The following is an 18097-nucleotide window of genomic DNA, read 5'->3' as shown; positions in this document are numbered from 1 at the left end:
GAAATTATGGTAAGTTAAAAAGATACAGAGCTCTGAAAAATCACACTGCATTATCTCCAGGTCTCCATGAAATCCCTAAGACTATCTTCTCATTTTAAAAGAATGGCTTTTTCACTTATGTAGAGTAGATATAATGCATCTTAGGATCAAGCCTGTCATCATGGTGCATACATGATCAGAAGCATCTGGCTAAGACTGACAGGTCTTACACAATATGCATCCTTTTAAGAAGTTATTCTTACGGTTCTTTAATTCAATAGTTTCTGCTCTTTCTGTCTCCTTCTGCAGATTAATAATCCTATTGTTTTAATGGACACAGATAACAAGACTTGGGTAAGAGAGTTTATCCTACTTGGCCTGTCCAGTGACTGGGACACACAGATCTCCCTCTTCATCTTTTTCTTGATCATGTACATGGTGACAGTGCTGGGGAACTTCCTCATCATTCTTCTCATCAGACTGGACAGCCGACTCCACACTCCCATGTACTTCTTTCTCACCAACCTCTCCCTCGTTGATGTCTCCTATGCCACAAGCATCGTTCCTCAGATGCTGGCGCATTTCCTTGCAGCACATAAAGCAATCCCATTTGTGAGCTGTGCAGCCCAGTTATTTTTCTCCCTGGGCTTGGGTGGGATTGAGTTTGTTCTACTGGCAGTGATGGCCTATGACCGCTATGTGGCCGTGTGTAACCCCCTGAGATACTCGGTCATCATGCATGGAGGCCTCTGTATTAGGTTGGCCATCACATCCTGGGTCAGTGGTTCTGTCAACTCTCTCATACAGACTGTAATCACCTTTCAGCTGCCCATGTGCACAAACAAGTATATTGATCACATATCATGTGAAATTTTAGCTGTGATCAGGCTGGCCTGTGTAGACATCTCCTCCAATGAGATCGCAATCATGGTTTCTAGCATTGTTCTGCTGATGACACCTTTCTGCCTGGTTCTCCTATCCTACATCCAGATCATCTCCACCATCTTAAAGATCCAGTCCACAGAGGGAAGAAAGAAAGCCTTCCACACCTGTGCCTCTCACCTCACAGTGGTTGTCCTGTGCTATGGCATGACCATTTTCACTTACATCCAGCCTCACTCCAGCCCCTCTGTCCTTCAGGAGAAGTTGATATCTGTCTTTTATGCCATTTTGATGCCTGTGCTGAACCCCATGATTTATAGTGTAAGGAATAAGGAGGTGAAGGGGGCTTGGCAGAAGCTACTGGGGCAATTATCTGTGTTAACATCAAAACTGGCAACTTGATGAATCCTGAGCATCACTTAGAGGAAGGAGCTCTGCCTGTATTTTCTTCCATTTGACTCAGATATGGCAGTCATCATCTGCATTGCCTTGGCAACCAGGAAGGAGATGATGGTACATGTACTGGTGATGCTGGGTAGAGGAGGCTGGAGGTTGGGTTGGGGTGTGAGGTGTGGGTGTATTTCTATGTCGCAGCAGCATGTTCGGTGAAGTTGAGCACAGCTGTAATAGAATTTCCCACCTTTACTCAATCTCCATTCCTATGGCCCGAGAGTACATTTTGCTGTTTTGATTTGTTACATTGTTTGTAAATGTGGACCTATTCATGGATCTTACTACCTTGGACCGCTGGTTCTTACTCATCCAAATTTTGTATGAAGTTACCGTGTTTCTACTGTGGGGAAAATCATTTTCACATTTTAAACTCAAAATACTGCACAGCATATGTATCCACATCCAGTAATTGTGTGAGTTCTTGTTTTGAGGAAAGAGATGCCATAGAGGCTGTTAAGATATTTTTGTGCTGGACCACTACTTGTGAATATAGCATCTTGTCTGAGTTCTGGAGGTACCTCAGGAGAAGAGCATCAACTGAAGGTCTTGTTTTATAGTGATAAGATTATAAGTAAAGCTGTTTGTACAAGACAGCTACTGGCCAAGGAAAAGTAACATTTGGGGCACTACTTGACAGTATACAAGCAATTTGAGAGGAATTTTATTGCATATGTAAGAGGTACCATTTAAATATTAAAACTGTCCAATTTCTGAAAAATCTATATCCTTTTTTTCTGAGACTTTAGGAACAATAGGCACATAAAATATGAATTAACATATAAAATATAAGAGGTACAGTTAATCTGAGAAAGGACAGGGTTCCAAGCCAAAGCCACTGAAAGATAATACAATTTCAATATGTATTTTGGAAATCAGGATAGTTTGGTCAGCTGTGCAGTGTTTCCCTGTAGTCTCTATCTGAACACCTTCACCCCTTCCTCCTCCCACACACAACAGGACCCTAGCTGACCTTTGTAAATTAGTGAGGTGGAATATGTGAAACTGGACCTCATTTATGAGAAAATATCTAAGTAAGGAACAAAAGGGAGAAGAAATATTGTACAAAGGTTAAGGAAGGGGAAAGAGGAGAAAAAATGGATAGTAGCTCCTCTTCTCACTCACTTGAAAAAATTCTCAAAGTTCTTTCTTCTGGTGTTTCAGATTTGTAGTTTTCCCCTTTCTGAACACATTATCACGCAATCTCAGTGATGAAAGTTTGAAGTTTCATTTAATCAAGAGTCCATTTGATATTTTAATTTAATCTAAAATAATCCAGTTTTAAAATGTGTGATATTGGTGCATTGTCAAAGGATGTCAATGCTAGTGAACTAAATTTCTCTTGGTATTAATTCAAGAAATATTAATGGAGAATCTAGTATGTGTTTGTAACATTGAATGGTTTTTGAGACATAATAGTGAATATGAATCATTCCTGACCATAATGTAATGTAACTACATAGCAGGTATGATAGATAATGAAGCAATTAAAGTGCAGTGTGATAAGTTTCTCAGGTAATAAGACTTTGGGGTAATTGCAGAAGTCTTCCTGTACGAAAGAATGAGAAAAGGTCCTAGTGGAGATAAGGAAAGTGAGAATGAGTTATTGAGATGACAACAACTCAAGTAAAGTAACAATGGTGAAAAGTGCAAAGCTGGAAGAGTGCACAAGAATTAAAAAAAAAAAAAAAAGTCCTGAAGCTGGTTTACAGGGCAAAGAAAATTGAAAAATTTGTGAAGATGAAGCAGGCAGGTAAGGAAGGGTCACATTACTGAAGGCACCAAATGCCAAACTATCTTTTACCTTTACTACCAGCATTGTGGAGGTAGTAAAGATTTTTAAGCAAGGGTATTGTGTGATAGAAACTTACATCTTTGTACTGTGTGGTGGCTAACACAACATAATAAAATTAAAAAAAAAAACACAAAGAAAAGGTTTAAAAAGAGAAAAAAGAAATCTTAAATCTTAGAATTACCACTATTGAAAATGATTCAGAGGAAGAAGAGATTAGAGGCCAGAAGACCAGCTGACTGTTGCAGTGATACTACTGAGACATTAAAGGAATCTGAACTAAAGTAGTGGCAATGGGGAAAGAGAAAAATCAAGTCAAATTACATGATTTAGGGACGCCTGGGTGGCTCAGTTGGTTAAGCAGCTGCCTTCGGCTCAGGTCATGATCCCAGCGTCCTGGGATCAAGTCCCACATTGGGCTCCTTGCTCAGCAGGGAGCCTGCTTCTCCCTCTGCCTCTGCCTCCACTCTGTCTGCCTGTGCTCACTCTCTCTGACAAATAAATAAAATCTTTAAAAAAAAATTACATGATTTAACAGCTTTCAAAGTTGGTTTACAGTGTGTTCAAACTTAATTGACTGTCAGCTGAAAAATAGACTGAAAAATATATGTATATATATTATATCTTTACACATAGCTCATGGTAGCAACAAACCAAAAACCTATAATAGATCCAGAAAAAATAAAAGAGAAAGGAATCCAAACATATAACTGAAGAAAATCATCAAATCACAAGGAAAGAGACTGAAAGAATAAAAAGGAGCAGAGAAGCCCTATATAAACTGGAAAATAATTGAGAAAATGGTGATGTATACATATGTCAATAATTATTTTATATGTAAGTGGCCTAAATGTTCCAGTCAAAGGACATAAGGTAGTTGAATGGATTAAAAAATCAAGACCCATCTATATGCTGCCTACAAGGGACTCACTTTAGATCTAAGACACATGCAGTGGCGTAGGCGTGGCTATGCCATTTATGCATGGGCCTTCGGCTCACAATTGAGCCCTGCCTTGGGCTCCTTGCTTAGCTGGAAGCCTGCTTCTTCCTCTCCCTCACCTGCTGTTCCCCCAGCTTAGGCACTTTCTCTCTCTGTCAAATAAATAAAATCTGTAAAAGGAAAATAAAGAGACATGCAGAATGAAGGTGAAGGGCTAGAAAAGAGAGTCCATGCAAATGGAAATGAAAAGAAAGCTGAAGTAGTAATAGATTTTATTTTATTTTATTTATTTTGTTACGTTATGTTAGTCATCATACAGTACATCATTAGTTTTTGATGGAGGGTTCCATGATTCATTGTTTGTGTATAACACCCAGTGCTCCATGCAATAAATTTTAAAATAGATTTTAAAACAAAGATTGTAACAAAAGACAAGGAGGACATTAAATAATAATAAAGTTGTCAATCCAAGAAGAAAATGTAACATTTGTAAATATTTATGCTCCCAACATAAGAGCACTTAAATATGTCAAGCAAATATTAATAGATATAAAGGGAGAAATCGACATTTATACAATAATAGTAGGAGACTTTAATACCCATTTTCATCAATGGATAGATCATCCAGACAGAAAATCAATAAGGATGCATTGGCTTTAAACAACATATTAGACCAGATGAACTTAATACATACCTACAGGACACTCTCCCCCAAAGCAGCAGAATCTACATTCTTCTTAAGTACACATGGAACATTCTCCAGTATAGATCACATATTAGGTCATGAAACAAGTCTCAGTAAATTTAAAAAGATTCAGATCATATCAAGTATCTTTTCTAACTATAATGTTGTAAAACCAGAAATCAGTCATGAGAAAATTGGAGAAACATTAATACGAACTACCACTGTTTTGTGGTAGACACTAAACAGAATGCTAATAAACAACCAGTGGGTGAGGGAAGAAACCAGACAGAAAAACAAAAAATATCTTGGGACAAATGAAAATGGAAACACAACTTCCCAAATTAATGGAATGCTGGTTTCACTTATTTGTGGAGCATAACAAATAGCATGGAGGACAAGGGGAGTTAGAGAGGAGAAGGGAGTTGGGGGAAATTGGAAGGGGAGGTGAACCATGAGAGACTATGGACTCTGAAAAACAATCTGAGGGGTTTGAAGCAGCAGGGGGTGGGAGGTTGGGGGAACCAGGTGGTGGGTATTAGAGAGGGCACGATTGGTGGAGCACTGGGTGTGGTGCAAAAATAATGAATACTGTTATGCTGAAAATTAAAAAAAAAAAAGCAGTTCTAAGAGGAAGTTTGTAGCAATACATACCTACCTTAAGAAATAAGAAAACCCCCAAATAATCTAAATTTATACCTAAAGAAACTATGAAAAGAATAACAAAAAAACCCAAAGTTAGTATAAGGAAGGAAATAATGTAGATCAGAAGAGGAAAAATAAAATAGAGACAAAAAGTCAATTGAAAATATCAATGAAACTAAAATCTGATTCTTTGAAAAGATAACAAAAGTGACAAATCTCTAGTCAGACTCATCAAAAAAAAGAGGACTCAAATAAAAATGAAAGACAAGTTACAACTGACACCATGGAAATACAAAGGATCAGAAAGACTACTATGAACAATTATATGCCAACAAATTGGAAAACCTAGGAGAAATGGACAATTCCTAGGAAAACAACCTTCTAAGACCAAATCAAAAAGAAACAAACAATCTGAATAGACCTATTACAAGTAATTAAGATGCATGTTATCTGAAAAATCCCCAAAGTCCAGAACCAGACAGCTTCACAGGTGAGTTCTACCAAACATTTAAAAAGAAGAATTAATTCCTATTCTATTCAAATGATTCCCAGAAAAATGAAGTGGAAGGAACACTTCCAAACTCATTTTGTGAGGCCAACATTAGCCTAATGCCAAAAAGCATACAAAGACAACACCCACCCACCCACCCAAAAACACACACAATAAGCCAGTATCCCTGATGAACATAGGTTGGGAAAATGTTCAACAAAATGTTAACAAGCTGAATTCAACAAAACATATTTTTGAGAGCGAGAGAGAGGGTGGGTGGGGTGCACAGGGATGGGGAGAGAGAGAATCTTAAGCAGGCTCCATGCCGAGTGTGGAGCGTGATTTGGGGCTTGATGTCACGACCCTGAGATCTTGACCTGAGTCAAACATTGCATCAGACAAATGTCAAGAGTCAGACACTGAACCAACAGAAACACCTTAGGTGTTTCAATAATACATCAAAAGGTTAATATACCACAATCCAGGTATGCAGGGATGGTTCAATACCTCCAAGTCAATCAATGGGATTTATCACATTAGCAAAATCAGGAATAAAAATCATATGATTATTGCAATAGAGGCAAAAAAGCATTTGACAAAATTCAACATTCATTGATGATAAAAACTCTCAACAAAGTATAATAAGAAGGATATAGAAGGTGTAGAAGGAACATAACTCAGCATAATAAAGGCCATGTATGACTAACCCATAGCTAACATCATACTCAATGGTGAAAAGCTAAAAGCTTTTCTTCTAGATCAGAAATAAGACAAGGATGCTCAGTCTTGCCATGTTTATTCAACATAGTATTAGAAGTCTTAGGCATGGCAATTAGGTAGGGGGGAAAAGGACATCCAAATTGGAAAGGAAGAGGTAAAATTATCACTATTTGCATATGACATGATACTATATATAGAAAATCCTAAAGATGCCATCAAAAACCATTAGAACTAATAAATGAATCACTAAAGTCACCGGATACAAAATTAACATGTGGAAATCAGTTGCATTTCTATATAATAATAATGAGCTATTAGAAATTAAGAAACAGTTCTACTTACAATTGCATCAAAAAGAATAAAATTGCTTCAAATAAATTTAACCAAGGAGATGAAAGACTTGTACTCTGAAAACAAAAAAAAAACACTGATGAAAGAAATTGAAGATTTCTTTCCATAAATAAGTGGAAAGATGTACCATGCTTATAGACTGGAAGATTTAACACTGTTAAATGTCCTTACTACCCAAAGCAACATACAGCTTTAGTGCAATCCCCATTAAAATACTAACGGCATTTTTCAGAGAACTAGGACAAAGATTCCTAAAATTTATATGGAACTACAAAAAACCCTGAATAGCCAAAGCCATCTTGAGAAAGAAGAACAAAGTTGAAGGTATAACTGATTTCAAAGTATACCACAAAGCTATAGTAATCAAGAAGATATGGCCTAGCATGAAAACAAGTACATAGATCAATGGAATGGAATAGAGAGCCTGGACATAAACCCCTAAATATGTGGCCAGTTAAATGAAAAAGGAGGCAAGAATGCACACTGAAGAATAGACAGCCTCTTCCATAATTGATGTTGGAAAACCTGGACAGCCACATGCAAAAGAGTGAAACTGGATCACTGTCTCATACCATATGCAATTAAATTCAAAATGGAAAGATTTGAAGATCTGAAGGTAATACCTGAAAACATGAAACTACAACTACAACTACAAAATTTTTTAAAAAGGCATTATGGTCTTTTGAATTGGTCTTAGCAATATTTTGTGGACTAGTTTGCTTAGGCAAGCACAATGAAGGCAAAAATTTTAAAAATAGTCAAAGAAACCATCAGCAAAAGGCAGCCCATTTAATAGGAGAAAATATTTACAATCATATATCTGATAAGGGCTTAATGTTAAAAATATATAAAGAACTGTGCTTGCTTCAGCAGCACATATACTAAAAATATATATAAAGAACTTATACAAATCAATATTAAAAATCCCACAAACAACCCATATAAAAATTGGGCAGAGAGCTTGAATATGCATTTTTTCAAAGAGGACAAAAAGATGTCAAATAGGCACATGAAAAGATGCTCCACGTCACTCATTATTAGGGACATGCAGATCAAAACCACAATGAGATATCACCTCACACTGGTCAGATTGGCTTAAATAAAAAAAAAAAAGAAGCAACAGATGTTGATGAGGATGTTGAAAAAAAGGAACCATTATGCACTATTGGTAGGCATGTTAAGTTAGTGCAGCCACTCTAAAACAGTATGGAGATTCTTCAAAAAGTTAAAAATAGAAATAGCATATGACCCAGCAATTCCACTTCTGGGTATTTATCCTAAGAAAACAAAAATACCAATTTAAAGATATATATATATATACCCCTATATTCATTGCAACACACTTTACAATAGCCAAGATATGGATGCTACCTACATGTTCATGGACAGATGACTGGATTAAGGAGACATGGTACATATATGCATTACTCAGCCATTACAAAAAAAAAAAAAAGAATGAAATCTTGCCATTTGTGACAAGGACGGAACTAGAGATCATTATGCTAAGTGAAATAAATCAAAGAAAGACAAATACCACATGATTTCACTTCTGTTTGGATTCTAAAAAACATAACAAATTAACAAACAAGACAAAACAGCAACAGACCCACACAGAGAGCAAACTGTTGGTTACCAGAGTGGGGAGAGGTGGTGGGTAGGTCAAATAGGTGAAGGAGATTAACAGATACAAATTTCCAGCTCTAAAATAAGTCATAAAGATGTAATATATAGTGGGTGAATAGTATCAGTAGTATTGTAATAAATTTGTATGGTGACAGATGGTAACAGCATTTATTGTGGGGATCATTTCATAGTATATAAAATTTTTGAATCACTATGCTCTACACCTGGAACTAATTGATATTGTATACCAATTATACTTCAGTTTTAAAAAAAGAGATTACAGAGGAACACTTCATCTCTCAAATTGCAATTCTTATACAGACCTATGCCTTTAAAATGTCACATTTTGTCTGAATGTTCTGTAAATTGTGGAATAAACTGTAAAACTGACCACCATGGACACAGCCCTTTAGATACAATAGTAGGAAAAGAAGTGAAAGAAGCAGAAAATCAGTCAAAAATACAAATGTACTCATGACACACAAAGAAGAAAAGTGTCAAGATGCTGCACACTCATTTCTGCATCTGGTGGACATATTTGGACTCTTTCTCACTTTTCTTCCCAGGATCCCTTTGCCTTCTGTTGGCCACAAGGTCAGCAGCCCAGGTGACCTCTCTGGTCCTGCTCCTCTGCTTACATGCTCACTGATTTTTTTCTCAGCTCAACCAAATCAACTCATAAGCAAACTTCATTTCTGTTTCTGTGTTCTTCATATCCAGCCTATTTACTTAATTTCTCTGTGCAGCGCTCAATCTTTATGGAAATTCTCATGTACTCATGACCCTGTCCATCTCTTCTCCTAGATCCTTAAACTTATTTGTGAAAGTTATTTAAAACCCCTGTGTGATTGTTCCTATAACCAAGTACATCTGATTCTGGTTCTGTTAATTCCTTTGTTCAACGACACTGGCTTTTTTTTGCCTTTTCCTCTGACCTTTCGTTTGGACGGGCAACTGAGTATTTTGAGCGTAGAATAATAAACTAAGATACGTAGCATTATGCCTTGAAATGGGCACATCTCTTCTGTCCATGCTGTGGTCTTGCTTGGTGAGGAGAGTGTGGGAGTCAGTGCACCCAGGGGTTGAGTGGGGCTTGAGTTTTGTTTTGCGGTGATCATCCCCCTCTACCAACAAATTAAGTTTCTGTATCAGGACCTGTGCTTAGTGTGGGGTGTCCAGGGCTTGGAAGGCTTTTCCCAGTGTCGCTGAACCACCCTAAGTTGTAGGTTCTGCTGTGACGCTGCATGTAGAGAGAGCATCTGTGCACAGGCTGCTCCTGCCCCCTGGTCCACAGCTGTGAGTTGTTCCTCAATCCTGCTGGCCTGGGGTGGACGGTGGGGCTTTGTGTCTTTGTGCTGGCTCTTTCTCAGTCTCAGGCACATCCTTTGCCCCTGTGTCTCAGGGTTGGGGTCTCCTTAGTGTTCTTTCCACCTCTGCAGTCTGAGGAGATGGCTCACTGTGGTTTCCTGTCCCAAGGACCCTCGAGAAAGAGTGTTTTGTTTTGTTTTCTGTTCTCCCTTGGTAATGAGTCTCCACCTGTCTCTGAGGGAAGCAGTTTGCTGCCCTTTCCCCAGTGGCTCAGGCTTTTGTTCAGGATGCAGGGAGAGCCTGTGCCCAGAGCCCTTCTCCTGCTGCATAGCTGTAGTGCCTTCAACAAACCTGCACCATGAAGGAGACTTTCTCTGCTCTCCACTTTTCCCTGAACATCCTTGTGGTGCTGTCCCAAGTGTGTGGAGAAAATCTCGAGGACTGGTGGGCGCTCCTCTTTTTGCTGTGGCTCTCAGCCATTCTATGTTTCTAGTAACCCACTCTCAAACTTTAGCCATTTGTTAAGGCCATTCTCATGGGCTTGTTTGCTGGTCTTGTTTACCACCAGGCTCTGGCCGGGTGAGTAAGAGCGCCCACCCTCTCTCTCCATGGGTGTGCCGATCTTCCCTGAGATATCATGCTTTGGGGTTGCCTGTAATCTCAGCTCTCTGATGATTCTGAGAATAGCTATGATTCTGTGGTTTAACCTTTCTTGTTTTAGGAGGGAAGCATTGTTCTTTCCAGGTAATTACAGCCTAAATAGAAGCTGGAATATGCTCAAATACTTTATATCTTTTCTTTTAAAGGAGATTGTGTTCTTTAGAACAATTTTAGATTCATAGCACAGTTGAGCAGGAAGTACCGATTGTTCCCATATATTCCCTGTCCCCCTCTCTGCTTTGCCCCTAGAAACATCCCATACCAGGCAGTACATTTTCACTTACTTTTAAAGGTATATTTTAAGAGAAAAAATATAAGTTAGAGATGTGATAATTTACAGGTAAGTAATAATATAAAATGGGAAACAATGATTTTTAAGCCAAGGAATTTAAGGAAAATAAACTGTTTCTCTGACAGGAGCTTACCCAAATTATATGTGTAGAGTTCACAGACAATAAGTCATTATATTCATGTTTGCCTTACAAACCAAGACTTCACATTGATTATATATGTTATTTCATTTGTCACAAAAACTCCTCAAAAGAACGATGTCGATTCCCAGGCAGTCACTGATGAGATGACCTTCCTGGGCAGAAGAGAGCAGTTCTTGTTTGGGGAACAGCAGGAATTGGAAAATAGGTGGGGGTTCACAGGGAAGAGAAGCAGTGAAAACTGAGATTGTGGTTGACTTTGAACCTCTTCTGTCTCAGTTAGTGGAAATGTGGAATTCAAGTCATTGGAGACTGTAGATAAAACATTTGTGAAGTGAATAATGGTAGAATAAAGTGTTCTAATGAAAGATTAATGTTTGCCTTACAAATCAAGACTTCACATTGATTATATATGTTATTGCATTTGTCACAAAAACTCCTCAAAAGAACGATGAATTGCCCCAAGAATTCTCAAATTCATTCTATCAGAAATACCTGAAAGGCTCATGAGGACACAGTTTGCTGACTTTCCTGTGTAGGGTCTGATTCAGTGAGTTTGGGCAGAGAGAAGGCTATCACACTTTGAAATGCAATGAATTATTGGGCCCTCTGGTACAAATACTAAAACAATAGCAGTCAGCAGCATTAACAAGGGAAAGGAAATTTCTATGGCACAGGTGTTTTGAGTAAGAGTGATATAACTTGCTGAGTGAAGGAAGTAGAATGAAAAGAAAGGTGCCCTAGGTCTGGAGCAGGAGCAGAAGCAACTGAGAGAACTATGGGATCTTTGCCAAGCTTAGCATTTGGGAGTTTTCCTTTTTGTCTGCAGATGAGTGGAGAACAGCAGTGAGCATCCGGACACCGTCCCTACAACACTTTCAGCCATGGAATTTTTCCTGCTTTCCTCAAAGAAAGTATCCAACCAACTCTGTCAATCTGTGGGAGTTCAGAAATTCAGGTGAGGAATGAGAAACGTCTCCACTTTCTCTTTCTATTGCTTAGAACAGCCCAGAAACTTTGTCAGCGTCACTGGGTGCTATAGTATCAGACATTATAGTGACAGGGCAGAATGAATGAGGGGACAAACAGGATGATATTCACACTGGTGAGAATAAAAGATGTGGGTGATAATTACTAGACATTAGGGAAATAGATGAGGTGACAAGTGCATGATGAGGGTCACATATGTTGGTGGAGGAACAGATAAGCAGGTGACTGAGTATGGAGATGGTTATAGACAGTGGGTAAGTGTGTAGATATGTAAATGATGGTACTAGCATGACTGGGTATTGGACTTGAAGGTGAATGGACAAATAATTCACTTACATAAGCATTGCTTGAAGAATGTATCAGAGATGTAATGTGACTGCAGTCTGTTAAAATTCATTCAACCTTCCATAAATATTAAAAATTGAAGAAGTATAGAAAATTGACTGAATTAATGATTTTGTATCTCCTTTACTTTTTGCTTTTTTCCCCTGGAGACCATAAAACTTTATAGATCTCGAGTCTTTTTCTTTAATAATCTTTTTTAAAAAAGATTTTATTTCTTTATTTGACAGAGAGCGATCACAAGCAGGCAGAGAGAGAGAGGCAGAAAGAGAAGGGGAAGCAGGCTCCCTGCTGAGTAGAGAGTCAGATGTGGGGCTCGATCCCAGGACCCTGAGACCATGACCTGAGCCAAAGGCAGAGACTTACTGACATACTGAGCCACCCAGGCACCCCTAGATCTTGAGTCTTAAATCTTTTTATACAATGATATTATTTTTGGAACTTGGTTAGTTCTATGAGAGATAGACTCTCCTCACAGTTCATCAGTTCTTGTAAAACTCTCAGTAGGTCTAGTAGGGTCTCTGCCCATCTCAGGGGAGTGAGGGACAATGACCCTTGTTCAGGATAGACAAGGGTAGCCAGGAGCTGAAGGAGATACTTGGGTTTTTTTGTTTTTGGTTTTTGTTTTGCTTTGTTTTTAAAGGGGTTTGGTTGCAGATCTAGTCACTGCTCCGTAAAAAAGGGGCAAGAGAACTAAACATCAGGTTTAAGCTGTTGGAGAATACTCTAAAACCTCAGTAAGCTGGCATCTTTGGCTTTTTAGAATGATCCTTAGCTTCAGGGGATTGCTGTTTTCTTCTTTAAAGAGTGGAGAACAATAGACTTCACAAGGAGAAGAAGGGCACCATGGAGACCCTGCCCTTGAGAACTAGAAGGGGTGACAGTGATGGACATTCTAATGCATAAAGCTTCTGAAGGGAGACTGTCAGCCTCACATTGCTAATTCACACACTGCTGCACCTCACTAGGTTTATGTTGGAGACAGTTGTGGGGCACCGGTGAACTTTCTTGTAGCTGTTTCCCTCACAATCTAAACTAGTCCCAGATGAGTTCTTAGCCAAGAGCCTGAGAAGTCTGGGACTTATCTCTCTGCTGCATGACTTTGTTGGAGGGAACATTCTTTGGAAGCCAACATAAACTGGGACTGAGGTAGACACATCTGTTTGTCAGGCACTAATCAATGTCTGAGAGCTCGAATGGAGGCACCAACAGAGGGGGGGTGTACACAGATGTGTCTTGAGGGGCAGAGATAGGACTGATCTGACTTGTTAGGGACTTTGGATCAGGATACAACCCACAAATGCTGCAATCTTCTCACCCTAAATAATACGGCGAGTGTCGTAAGGTGATTCTTTCTTGAAGCCGGGGGCTCAGGTATTGTTCTAAGGGTTCTCAAGGTTGAACTTATGTACTAACAGAGAGAAAAAGAGAGAGTGAAATGGGGGGAGATGCAGAAGAGTATGGTTACTATTTGGAAACTGAAGATAGTAGGGAGGATTTCTGCATCATCTTTGGGGAAGACCTAAGGGACAAACCAGATCTGTAAGATGATAGTTAGGTATTGTATTCATGAACATATAGTAGGAGACTATTAAATTTCCAAAAAAGATAAATTGTTAATAACTATGCAGTCTCTTTTCTCAAATTTCCCAAAGAGTTTGTGTACAAAGTATTTTGATTTTCCTTTTAGTGTTGGAAAATGGAAATATAAGATGAGTATATGGATTGTTCAAATCCTGTAACACTCAGAATGTGAACTGGGACTAGAACTGAGGTCTCCTGACTCTCATTTTTGGGGTTAGTTCCTCTAGATTAGGCTGTAGGGATTGCACTGTGGGGACCTGGTAGATTGAGGGAATTATACTGCCATAGTCTCCCCACTAGGGACAAGACCCACAAAGAAGCTGTGCATTTACCAAATGAAAGCATAATAAAACATCATTCAAGGTGACTTGAGTCTTGCATATATTGGAGAAATGGAGCTTCAGTAATTGCTGATTATGTGAAATGACAGGCACCATATCTAAATGGGAAGTAGCAAAATGGTTACCTTCTGAAAATATAAAACCTATTTGAGATCACCCTCCCAAGTGATCCTTGGGTTCTCTGTTCCAAACATTAGGTTGTTGCCAACAGTTCTGCCCATGATGAATGCATTATATGTATACAGCATCCAAGTGTTTAGCCATAGGTCTAATGAATCTTTCTCTAAAATATAGTGCTATTTCTATTGACAATTCAAGTATGTAAATATATGGTCTGGTTTATTTTGACCAGCACTAGACAAAAACATGTCTGTAGGTTGTGGGACTTACCTTCCTGTGCTTTGTGCATTTTCTGTCTGCTGCAGTGAAGTTGTAGAGGATTCCAAATAGGAAACAAATACGATTAAGATTCAGTGGAGGATTGCAAAAAGGGGGCATAGACTTTCAGAGGAGAAAAAGCTTTCCCTCCCTTAGCTTTAGGACATTATTGATGTAATCGTTGGGGGCAAGTTGGAATATGGGTAGTGGGCTTACCATAAGCCTCACTGTTTTAGAATGGATTTTTGAGGCTGATCCAGTGTTTTGTCCATCCGTGCCCTCTTTGAATTAGCATGAATTATGGGAAGATATATGGTTCTGAAATATAATCCTGGAAGTGAGGCACTGGGGTATCCTGTAGTATACATACATCCTAAGTCTGATCAAATCAATATTTGTCTCTTCAAAGACAAATATGGAGAGGGACAAGATAACTTCTTGAAGCAGCCAGCCAAAAGAAGTGGAAAAAAAGTTGTTAGTTTAAAATGTTTACACATGATAGTAAGAGAATGAATTTGGCAATGAATGCTGAGAATAGAGAAAGTATATGAAACCTTTCACCCATTGTGAAACTCTAAATAGTTCCATCCTTACAAAATTTAATCAAGTATTTTGGAGTTTTTGTCCAAAGAGTAACAGTGAAAACTAAATGCAATTAAAAATGATGTAAAGCATGAGCAGCAGCAACTGCAGACATCTCCAGCGAACCACAAGGAATGATCCTGTCTATGTGGCACAACGTAGTGAAAATTCTGTTAGTGCTTGTTAGATTTTGTCTGTGGGTCAGGTTTCTTGTTTTACTTGATGAGCAGTTGCTCCTAGTTTTTCAAGGGCTTATCAGTTCTATTAGAGCAAGAATCTGGGGAGGGTGTGGTAAAAAGCTAACTGGGTGTTTTACTACACTGAAAAGTCATCTTGTTTCTTGAGGCAAAACCCTTCCTCTCAGGCATTCTGCAGAGCTTAGTGAGCTCAACATGGAAGAAGCTCCCATCTGAGAGGTCTACTGGTCAGAGTTTAAGTAAATTATGACAGGTGAGTTGGAGATGCATTGTTTCCATGACTTCCAAATGCCATGTGTTTACAAATTTTACCAAGAATTACTGCCTGAGAATTTACCCTATTTCTAATGGGCAATTTTATTAGAGCATGGACTATTTTAGTACAAGGTAGACCTTGGTATAGAGAGTTACAGAGACGGCATGAAAATATTGGGCTTGTAAATGAAGGGTTAGAAACAAGAGTAAGATAAAGGGAGGCAGGAGTAAGCTAGAGCCAAATTTTATCTGCCCCATGGAGATAAAGGGCAGTCCTGGCTTTTAACATCAGCAAGCATTGTTGTCTGAATTATTCACTGTTCAGTCTTGTTCAGATGACATGTACTTTCAACAGAAAATGTCATCAGGTGGTAGGAGATTGAAACAATAAGAAAAGTAATTGTGGTTGAATTTAAGGAGGTGGAATAGGTTAGAAAAATAACATTTAACTTGTTATAATTTACATCAAGTTTATAACAGAAAAAAATAACCGTTTCCATGGAATCAATGAATAGATTTATTTTTTAAAAAGATCTTAATGGTTGGCTAAAATTTAACTTTTAAATTAGGTGTATTGTGTCATATAAAAGGTGTGTGAGAAATTTGTTCACCTACTTTATGTCTTCATTTCTTTGTCATGAAGAGAACATTTTAGTCCTGATATATTTGTGTAACTAATAATTACTGGATAATGGGAGGAGGCACCAGGAGCTAGTTTTAGCTAAGGCCTAGAAATGTAATATTTTAACTGGGAAAATCTGATTTTGCTGTCTATTCTTCACCCTGGACTTTTCTGCAACATCGGAGTCATTTACATACTAGTTCACAAAAAGATTATTTGCTTTGTATCGTAAAACTTCCATTTAATATTTTTCATATTTAAATGTCCTGAAAACAAGATGTTCCACATAAAATAACACATTTCAGACATTAGCATCAGTATCTTCCAGAGAAAAATTTTCATTGACTATTTCTGTGGCATCTTTCATACTAAGTCACACAGTATGCTCTATTTGTTATGGCTCTAATAATTATCCTACATCCACCCTACCTTGTAAAACCCAGGCCTGATGTCCTTCCTGCAAGGTGCTTGCGTCCAAGGAGATTAACGAAGGAATATGTCATTCTTTGATACTATGTTCTAAACAGACAGCATGGATTATTCATTTGTGAGTAGACCATGAGAGCTCAAAACATATAGAGAATGGTTTGGGATTTTTTTTTTTTTAAAGATTTTATTTATTTATTTGACAGAGAGAGATCACAGGTAGGCAGAGAGGCAGGCAGAGAGAGAGGAGGAAGCAGGCTCCCTGCTGAGCAGAGAGCCCAATGCGGGACTCGATCCCAGGACCCTGAGATCATGACCTGAGCCGAAGGCAGTGGCTTAACCCACTGAGCCACCCAGGCACCCTGGTTTGGGATTTTTGAGAATATATGTAAAATAGTATTTTGTTGTTTATTAAAGGAATATTGTGAATCTGGCAAGGAAAAATAAAGTAGCTACAGTTAGAACAAATTCTCAGAAGAGAGAACAAAACACTGTGCAGGAGGAAGAGCTAAATAGATGTGGCTCTTAAGTGTGGTCATTGTTCAACACTGGTCTGAACATCTGCTGCCAGCTTAACCCTGTACTAAAAGGTTTCTCTTATCTTATTATGCAGACAAGTAGAACAAACATTCCTACATTTCTCCTCTGTTTTTTGACCTCAGTGAAATATGCATGCTCAGGGAGAGCTACAGATCCTGGCTTTCTGATAGGAGTGGTGAGGTCTGAAGTCTTCATCTGGCACTCAGTCCATTTTCCACCCTAGGCCAGGAATGGAACCCAGCTAAATTTAAATGGAGCCGCTCCTAAAGTAATAAGGTGATCATATTAACTGCAGGGCATGCTAAAAGCATCTGATGAGCACATGTTTCCTCCTGCATTTGCCTTTCCAAAGGTGTATCTATTTTCTTTACCTACTATGAGTCCCAAAAAGGACTCTATGAGTGTGAACAAAAGGTATACTTGGATATAAATGATTTTGAAGTAAGGCAGTGGTCTTTGGAAATGAATAGCAGCCTCAGGAGGTTATAGATAATCAGCTAACATATCACTGAAAGTTACTTGAGTATTAACAGCTTATTTTAATAAAATGCTTTGCTATAAAACACAAAGTATGATAATAAATGCTAGAGATAATAAAAGTTAGAAATAGAACAGGACCAGATTGGGATTGTGTGGAAATTCTTCTGTGTGGGAAAACCTTAATTCTATGTACATGTAGACATCATAGATATGTTTGTGTGGGGAAGTGATGGAAAAACACTTGTATCTCCTGATGAACTTGGAGGGAGCATGTAAGAGTATGGAGTGGGTGGAGGTAGCGTCGGGGACATTTATGAGGGTGCCCTGCACTCCACGAAGTGGGGTGTTGAGGGCAAGTGTTTAAGTGTGCATTCACACTAGGTGAAGTGGGGAATATGCAGTAAAGC

General features: G+C 38.6%; 1 protein-coding gene across 1 annotated transcript; it reads left to right on the top strand.

Moving 5' to 3' along the window:
- Window positions 1-309: 309 nt before the first annotated feature.
- On the top strand, window positions 310-1263 carry LOC309845778 (olfactory receptor-like protein OLF3; the record flags this gene model as incomplete). Its single annotated transcript, XM_082694132.1, has 1 exon — window positions 310-1263. One exon carries the CDS (start codon window positions 310-312, stop codon window positions 1261-1263), a length of 954 nt encoding a protein of 317 aa, XP_082550258.1.
- Window positions 1264-18097: the final 16834 nt, after the last annotated feature.

This window comes from Mustela nivalis, assembly GCF_964662115.1.
Source record: "Mustela nivalis genome assembly, chromosome: 12".
Classification (NCBI taxonomy): domain Eukaryota; kingdom Metazoa; phylum Chordata; class Mammalia; order Carnivora; family Mustelidae; genus Mustela; species Mustela nivalis.
The sequence above is the reverse complement of the archived record's forward strand: the minus strand, read 5'-3'. Positions and strand labels throughout refer to the sequence as shown.